This window comes from Lactuca saligna, chromosome 3 (assembly GCF_052625555.1).
Source record: "Lactuca saligna cultivar CGN05327 chromosome 3, ASM5262555v1, whole genome shotgun sequence".
NCBI lineage: Eukaryota > Viridiplantae > Streptophyta > Magnoliopsida > Asterales > Asteraceae > Lactuca > Lactuca saligna.
In genome coordinates, this window is record NC_136419.1 from 121764090 (window position 1) to 121773720 (window position 9631).

Consider the following 9631-nt stretch of genomic DNA (forward strand, 5'->3'; position numbering starts at 1 on the left):
AAAATAATAAAAAAAAAATCTAGAAACCAAAGAATAAAAACCGTAAAAAACAACAATTTAGTTCTTACAAAAAATGGAAAAACGTAAATTTTTTAGTTTGGTTTTTGATATAATAAAAATGAATAGAACAGAAAAATTCAAATAAATTTCCTACAAGATTTATGGATTTGGATAATTTGGAACACCAGTAACTAATTATATAATCTATTTGATTGTGGTGGTTTTCATATGGTTATGAACATTAGTATTATGTTTAGCGTTACGAATACACTCTAAAAAAACTAACCTCTATAAATTAATTTCTGAAAAAAATTATATTCACCCGTTGCTTATCGCGAGTAAACGGCTAATGTGTGTGTGTGTGTGTATATATATATATATATATATATATATATATATATATATATATATATGGTTAAGTTTAAATGTGAACACTATTTAATGTGCGAACATGAGAACACTACTTTATGTTACTATTATACTATAATATATATATATATATATATATATATATATATATAGTAATTTAGTAAATTCTAATGATAAATATGTGATTGTTTATATATTCGGTGATGAATAATGTCATAAAATTGTACATATAAAATTTTAATGTGAATATTAATGTGTGATTGTTCGTATATTTGTTGATGAATAATATCATATCGTTGTATATACGTACAAAATTCATAGTAGAATAGTAACATAAAGTAGTGTTCTCACGTTCTCACATTAAATAGTGTTCTCATTTGAACTTAACCCTATATATATATATATATATATATATATATATATATATATATATATTAAAGAAAAAAAAAATTACAAATGCATATTAATCATTTGAAGTTGTTTTGAGACCAAATATGAAACAAAAACTAACTACATGGATGGTCAATTGTATAGATTATTAAAGAAAATAAGAAAAACCACAAAAGCATACCCGTGGAATTTAACCTTAAATTCATAGCCAAAATATATAGATAGATGATGTTGGGTCCATATCCAAAATGAAGAACAAATTATGATCCCTTTGGCATTTTTAGTTAATTGACCACTTCACAATCTACATTGAGTAATTTATTTAACAAAATATTTAAAAATAACAAAAATCCAAATATATACATTTTGAATTTCGAATATCTAAATTACCTGAAAATTCATAAAATCACCGATGAATTCAAATACGAAAAATCTATATAGGCATAAACATATTTACTTAAATAATCATTTCTCATTTTTTTTCGTAAATTTATAAAACTAATATCTGAATCTGGAGAATTTAATCGAGCAATAGTTTACACCTTAAAAATTGTGTATCAGAAACATAATGTTTCTGTATAAAACTAATCATCAAAGAAAACAATTACTAAAATAAATTATTTGACAACTGCTGGAAAGGAAAATACTCACAAATAAAAAATGATTTGTTAAAATTGATTATTTTTCGACTGAATGAAATACTATTCACCGTCTGATGAAACAGAACTAATATCCGAAAGAAGTCAATGGTCGTTGCTGCATTGCGCTGATACTATTCGTTGTCGCAAAACCAACCGATAATAAATAATAATATGGGGGATGATTCACTTGAAATTAAAACAAAAAATAAAGATCTTTAGATTCAACCTTAGATACATATTTCTCATGTGTCGCTCTAATGCTCCAGCGTAACGGTAGCAACGGGGTATGTCTAATCATAAATGATTTTATGACAGAGAGATATAATCATATATGATTATATATGTTTGTACGTATATGCCTAATCATAAATGATTATAAATATATGTCTGTTCACAGATTGAATAATCATAAATGATTATGACAGTTGGTGGCAGAAGAGGTGGTGGTGATAAAGGTGATGATGGTATAAATAACGGATGTGATAATGGTGAGGTTGGTTGATGTCAGAGATGGTAGCTATGGCGGTTATGGTGCTGGGAATGGTGGCGGAGGAGAAATGAATGGGCGGTGTTGTATAATCATTTATGATTATACTAGGCCTGCCGTGCAGGTATGTCGGAGGGATAGAGCGATATATGTGAAATACGTGGCTAAAATTGAATCTCATAACATTTATTTTATTTTTAATATCAACCGAATATACCCCTAATAATATGAGTGTCCTCAAAATATAACATATTTTCCGGATGAAACTACCCATACAAACTATCTACATTGAATAATAATATATATATTTTTTAAATTTGTTAAAATTTTTATTTTTTTATTAGGGTTTTGTTACTTTCACTGCCGTCACTTTGAAATCAAATCGCTGCTCAATCACCCACTTGAATTGAAAATCGCTGCTCCTGCCTCCGGTAATCGACGGATGAGAGTCAAGCGGCTAGCCGAAGTCGGAAATCGTCTACCCTGTGAGCTCTGAACTTGGATTCGTGAAGAGGGAAAGGGAAGCTTCAAGCTCGTAATTGCCAGTCATCATCCCTGACGTTGTAACTGACCATTGCATGACGCCACCTGCCGCCGTCGACGAGCTGCTTTCTTCTCCGCCTCTATGCTCCGGTAATCTTTTTCTTATTTTCTGATAAGTTGGTAATCTCTTTCCTGTAGTTCATAATCAATGTTTCAAACCATGAAAATGATTAATTACCATTTCTAATTCGCGTTGGTACATTTTCCAATGTTTTTTTTTTTTTTTTTTTTTTATTTATTATTTTTTTATTTTTTTATGCTGATTGTTGCTAAGTTTTTTCGTCTTCCAAAAACCTTTCTACAAACTTGATCATCAATCATCCAATATTCAAATGCTTTGGAAAATTGTTCATGATATATTTCATTTCCTTAAACAAATCCCACCATTGAATCCATACATCTCTTTACCCTTAACTAGCCATGGATTCCTAGATGAAGCTTCAAACATATAGAATGGTTTCCATCAAAGGTTCTCATGGTATTGAGGATTTAATATATGTGATTTGATCTCATTTCAATGAGACTAAGTTAAATTCACCATCTCGATCGTTAAATCCCAAATTCCCAATCATATGAGTTTCTACCATTCATGGAGCCTGAAACTTTCATTTCTCCCCAAACTCCACCAAAATCAATTAGGGTTTGATCTAGTGAAGTCAGTGTTATCGATAGGTGTATAACAAAGAAATAAAAAAATATAGTTTAACTTTTACCTTCTTGTCAAGCCCACGACTCACGTTATTTAGAACCTTGATTGGAAGCATTAATCGAAGCATCAGAATTCACAAACGAAATCGAAAAGGTTGTGAAGCGCAACTTTTTTTTTATTGTTCTTCTGAGCGATGGTTTTCCCACCAATATCGAAATCAGCGAATCCAAACTCCAAATTGGGGATCCTAATCATGAATTGGACCAATTCCGATTGGAAAAAACACACTCCAACAATCGTTTTTGCCATTTTATAAAAAAATTGATTTATATCAGATTAAACAAAAAAAACTTTATATCGCTACGTTGCTTTTACCTTGCTATAAACCCCATAGCAACACACCATCATCTCGCCTCGCTATTCGCTATATAGTAATCATAATGATCGCTATTGATAACATTGAGTGAAGTTTAGGTGATCTAGAAGAAAACATCCATAGAAAACAACACACATTATTATGGTTTCATTTTTCAGATTTAAAATCCACCCAAACCCTAGATACGAAAATAGGGAAGAAGAAATTCAGTGTTATCGATAGCGAGGAAATAGCGAAAACCTACCTATGACTATTTCATATTTAACAATTGCCTATTAAAAAGTTGATACTTGATACTATTTTTACTTTCACCTATATAGCAATTATAACTAATAAATAAGCTAAAAACCGATACTATTAGATCAAACAAGTTCTAAAACATGAATATGACAAAAAATGTGTTATTTTTAGACTCTAAAAATAAGATTTACAAATCGTCCAACTGCTTGCACCACTAATTGTTCCACAACCTCTTTATAAACTCCAACATCATTTTTCCCTTTATCTTCGTCTATCAAACGTTATCCTCTAGAGATCGTGAGCTTCTCATCCACTCCTACAGCTTCTGTATTTACATCCCTTCTCAAGTCATCACCCTCAAACATGGGAACATCTTCTTCCTCCCCTAACCAATCGTTCAGATTTTGAACTTTCAAGTCATCCAATCAGAGTCATCCAATCAGAGTCATCCAATATGATTGGGTCAACCTTGGTTTAAAAAGGTGTGCTTGATGCGATGATGCGTCCGTTGCGATGGGTTATGGGCAACATACCTGTTGGGCGATGCGACCTACATGTTGCTAGGCAATGCGTCCGCTTCCAAGCGCATCTAGAGCATCACGCATTGGCGCATCATGGTCTGGCCCATTTATTTAATAATGTTAAAAAAAAAAGCTCATGCAACTATTAAATATTTCTGGCCGGCCCTACTTCTACCCTAGAGATCTACGTACCATTGTACCAGAATACAAAGAGGCACGGCAAATTGATCACATGATCACAGTCTCACACGACAATCTTGTTCTTCTCTCTTTCTTTATCTATTAGTCTTCCACTCCTTTTCCCTCCTCATTCTTGATCGACAGTTAAGTTAGTAGTTAACCTTCTCTTCTCTTCTTCTCTGTTATTCTTTCTACTCTCATTCATGGATACTGAGAATGGAGTTAATGCTTCATCCGACTTCAAAACAGATCCTGTAAGAAAGTATAGTGTGCAAGACCCTATCATTAGAAGAAGATATTGGATCTAGTGGACTTAGGTTGGTTGATGAAGAGATTGAAGAAGATATTGGCATGTCTGGTGATGAGGAGGGAGATATGGATATGGAGCTTGGGTTTGACTTTGATGATGATTGATGAGGGATGACTTAGGGTCTTTATTTTTTGGTTTCATTTTGCTGATTGCATAACTATTAGATTTGTTTTCATTTTGCATGACCATTAGATTTTGGTTTCATCTTGCATTGACTATGGTAAACATGCATTTTGCATTTTGGTTTGTGCATTATGGTTTTTGCATTCTGTTTAACTAATTATCATTACATTTGGTTACATGACTTTTATCTTTGGTTTTCGTTTTATATTTTTATTGCTTTTTAGTATATTGTAAACATATATTGGTAATTACTACTTGTGCGCCACACCTACGTGTTGCCAGCGCATCCGCATCTCGCATCGCGCATCGACCTCCTGGACCTTAATCGCATCAGCGTGCATTGCGCTTTTTTAAACCAAGGGGTCAACTGTATCGTGCATGTCGTACCTCCTTCTTAAAGCCCAATTATATTTGATGTAAACTTAATCATTTAGTTTTTGTCGTTCAAGTCGGTTTCTTTTTTAGAATGAAGCTATAGAAATAAAATATAACCATTAGCAAATATTATAAGACTATGTTTGGCATACTAGCTGAAAAGCTAGCTGATAGCTGTAAAGTTAACCGATAAAAAATGATGTTTGGTAAAACTAGCTGAAAAGCTAGCTTAAATATATAAAATTACATAAACGGACATTTAAGAATATGTGCTTTTATAATTAATTAAGGGGTATATTTGGAAATTTTTTTTAAAATCTCCTAAAAAACTAGTCTAAGTAACTTTTCAAAAAGCTAGCTTATAAGCTACTTTTTGGCTTGCCAAACATGACAACATAAAAGAGCTCGAAAAATAAGCTAGCTTATCAGCTAGCTGTGGCGCACTAAACACAACCTAAGTTATGATATATTTATATATTTCTAATGATTTTAAAATTAATGAGCTACTTACATGCTCAAATGCTCTCCAATTACACTCACACCCCGATGAGCTAAGTCTTCTACTTGTAAGACTTAGCACCTTAACGACAAACTTTTTAAGTGTCAGTGCCAACAATCCATGTTGCATCCACCACTTCTCTAGTAACAAAATAAAGAAATAAGTAAGTTAAAATTTTTTAATATCTTTAAAGCATACACATGTTATATGGTTATACATGGTGAAAGCATTACTCTCATTTTTGTAGCTATTGAAGCCCCAAATATAGGGAGCTTGGTGTGAATCTTCGACTCTTCTTCTTCCGACAACAACTTATGTAATATGTATGCATGCCATCAACCCCTTAATCACCTCATTAATTTTAACCTTTTAAAACTAATATCTTGTTAAGTTAATTTTATATTTGTATCTTTTCATATCACTGAAATTAAATGCATTTGAAATATAATTAATTGAACATAAAATCTCTTTCAATATGGATCCTCATATCGGGTCCTCTAAAATGGCTTCTTGTTAAGCTACTAACATAAACTTATATAATAGTCTTGACTGAAACTCATTGGTCATTACTCAACTCTCCATTTTGCAACTTACTATTTTATTCCCATGATTTTATCTTTCTGATTTTGTTTTTCTTTTTGGGTAAAAAAAAATCTGGAAGAGAACAGCAAGATTAGTCACAGTAGATGATGGTCACATTCGCCCCTCAACCCCTCCAATTAGGGATACAAATTTTGTTTTGTTAGAGAAAGTGGATGCTTTTTATGATTTTGAGTGGTGGACTGGAGTAATCACCAAAAAACTTGCTGATAATAGATATATTGTGTTTTTTAAACACAACAGTAAAGAGAGAGAATTTAGTCACCTTGAATTAAAGCTGCATGTTGAATCTAACTCTGTGAAGCAGCATAGTATTGAAGATAAAGCATCAATGATGAAGAGAACAAAGGTGACAAATGGTGGAATTGGAAGCAATGATAATAAACATTTGAAGTCTTGTAGTAATAAATTAAATACTGGAATCACTTTTGATGATCAAATCCTATCAGATGTGGGGCCCAGTAAAGAAGTGAACAACCTAATTGTTGGTGAAACTGAGCTACTTTCTCGTGGAAAGAGAATGGTGGGTTGAATCAATGAATCTGTGATATTAAATCTAAGAAATGTTTTATTGATGATAAAGATTGTATTTTTTTTTTAAATACATGTGCAGCTTATTAAACGAGAAAAAAATATTGGATTCAGTAAGAGTCCAGTTCCGTTGATGATTACTTCTGCAAGAAAGAAGGGGAGATCATCGGATGATTCTAGAGTTGTGAAATCTTTTTCACCCAAAGGTTAGAAATTTTAAATTTGGTTTTTGTATTTTTCTCATCTTGGAAAATATAGCAAGTTAAAAATACATTTGGCAGGAGGTGAAGGTGATTCGATGAAAATAAAAACCCCGAAAAGTGTTGAGAAAGTGGTGCATGTTAGCAAAGAGGTGCATCCTCCACCTATTACATGTGTTATGGGTTTGCAATGTAATGTGGTGACTAGTATGTTACAAACTAAGAATGTGAATGTTAATTTGCCTACCATGATTCCTCCCAATGTGAGATTTATTTATTTATTTATTTTAATGAAATGTTATAAACCATCTCAATATTCATCATATCACATTGTGTAGGAGGGGAAGGAAGCGGATGGAGTTAGTGGGACTCTAAAGAGGAAGAGGGGAAGACCATTCAAATCAAAACTCAAAAAACCTAAAACACCCTTGGCAGGTATAATTTTTGAGTAAATTACACGAATGGTCCTTATGGTTTGGGGTAATTTGAACACTTGGTCCCTAACTTAATTTATTTACTCGGAAGGTCCCAACTATTTGTTTTTGTTACGCGTTTGGTCCTTACTATTTGTTTTTGTTATGCGCTTGGTCCCTGTCTTACCTAAAAAGACTATTATTTAAATAGGGAAAATTAAGGGGTAAGGTGAAGGGGATGGGGTTAGGGTTAGGGTTAGGGGTGCGTTTATTTAAATAAATTAAAAAATCAAGGGCAAAATAGTATTTTTAGGTAAGACAGGGACCAAGTGTGTAACAAAATCAAACAGTAGGGACCTTCGGAGTTAAAAAAATAAGTTAGGGACCAAACGCGCAAATTATCCTAAACCATAGGGACCATTCGTGTAATTTACTTAAAAACATATCATTTTTGACAAAAAAGTTATTCGAAAATTTTCAGTAACAATGATCCATGAGAATGAAGATGCATTGCCATTGACAAAGACTCCAGTAGAGAAAGCACCAAACAGAACAATAAAGAAGTATCAATCCATAAAAGGAAAACGAGGCAAACGCCGCAAAATAAAAAGCATTAACATGGTATCTCCACATTCACTTGAAGATTCATCACCAAAATTAAAACAAAAACAAAAAGAAAGGTTAGGGTTAGGGTTAGGGTTAGAATTGACAACCTTGGATGAGGATCAACCTCTATCAATGTGGTTCGAAGGAAAACAAAGAAACGGTGGTGAGAAATTACCATTCGAGAAACGAAGCACCACACTATGGGAAACATTGGAATCAATGGACATATTCCAGAAGCTTCCACAAAACCCACATTTTCGTCCACTCGAGAAAGAAAAGGAATGCACGCGCGAAGGACACGCGATCAGCAAAATGGTAAGTTACGTCCATATAATGGAGTCAATCTCACAACAACTGACACTGGAGGACCGAAGAAGCGCGTTTGAGGAAAGCCTTGAGGCATTGTTGGATTTGGAGTCACATGGGTTTGATGTGAAGGTGGCGAAGGAGCGGGTGAGTGGGTTGCTTAAGATTAAAGAGAAACAAGAGTTGCTTGAACAAGAGTCGAAGAAAGTGAAAAAGCAAATGGAGGCGGAGAAAATTGAAGGGGTGAGGATTGATAAGGAGATTGAGTTGGTGGATCAACAGGTGGTGGTGTTGTTGGAGAGACGAGCACAGGTGTTGAAGAGGAAGGAGAAGAAGGATGCGGAAGTTGAGGGTTTGGAGGCTCAGATGGAAGAAATTTATCGGGGGATATCGGAGGCTAAATGTAAGTTTGATGGTTTGGCTGCATCATCTTTGTGTGGTTGACTTTTATTGTTTGTGTATTTATTGTGTTAGGGCTAACTAGTAGGGGATTTTAGTTGAAGAGCTTGTAGTGTGTAATGCTCTTGTTTTAGTTATGAGTTATTAGACCTTTAGCTAAATTAAAAGGTTTTATGACTTTATCACCTTAACATCAAGACTGTATGTTTGGTTAACATGGAATTACAACATAGTGTTTGTCACTTATAACCAGAAAAAATAAAATTAACGTAAAGTAAACTAGTAATAATTATAATAATAATAATAAAGATATAAAAATATTATTTTAAAAATCCTGTTAGTTTTGATATTTTTATATAGGTACAAGTCGTTGAGGCTAAAATCTCAAATGTGAAAAAGATTGATGGGGATTTTTTTTTCATAGATGTGGTCAAATTTGGAGGATTTTCGAAAATAACTCTATAATAGAAAGTACAATCTAAAATAACACCAAGAAATTTCGAAAAAATCGTACGTTTTTACTCATTATCTAAAGAACCACTATGAGTTCTTTCAAAAAAAAAAAAAACACATTGATGATTTGATTTTTTTTTTTTTTCGTTTCCTATTTAAGTTGTGTTTACATGAATTGGTGGATTGTTTTGGACAGATTATTTTAAATGATATGGGTTGTATTTATAAGAATTTTTAACATGGTTAGGGATTTAAGGATTGAGTTTGAAAAGTATTTATTGATTTATTAGATTTTCAAAAAGGCTATAAATTTTTTTTATAAAAGAGAAAATTGTGTAGGAAGCACCATTGGAATCCCATAATAAATTAGCCAAAATAAATACTTTTGAAATAACATTTTACTATCGTCAAAAATTTATT

At 32.7% G+C, this 9631-nt stretch overlaps 1 protein-coding gene across 6 annotated transcripts; it reads left to right on the forward strand.

Moving 5' to 3' along the window:
* Positions 1–2235: 2235 nt before the first annotated feature.
* On the forward strand, positions 2236–8949 carry LOC145037198 (DUF724 domain-containing protein 7-like). Of its 6 annotated transcripts, none has more exons than XM_078985801.1 (6): positions 2236–2520; positions 6372–6826; positions 6917–7040; positions 7116–7297; positions 7373–7469; positions 7929–8949. In XM_078985801.1, exons 1-6 carry the CDS (start codon positions 2466–2468, stop codon positions 8801–8803), a joined length of 1788 nt encoding a protein of 595 aa, XP_078841927.1. In that variant the 5' UTR covers positions 2236–2465; the 3' UTR covers positions 8804–8949. The 6 variants fall into 6 exon arrangements, with proteins under 6 accessions (XP_078841927.1, XP_078841928.1, XP_078841929.1 ...); XM_078985802.1 differs by having other exon boundaries at positions 7116–7186; XM_078985803.1 differs by having other exon boundaries at positions 2238–2520; positions 6365–6826.
* The last annotated feature ends 682 nt before the right edge of the window (positions 8950–9631 follow it).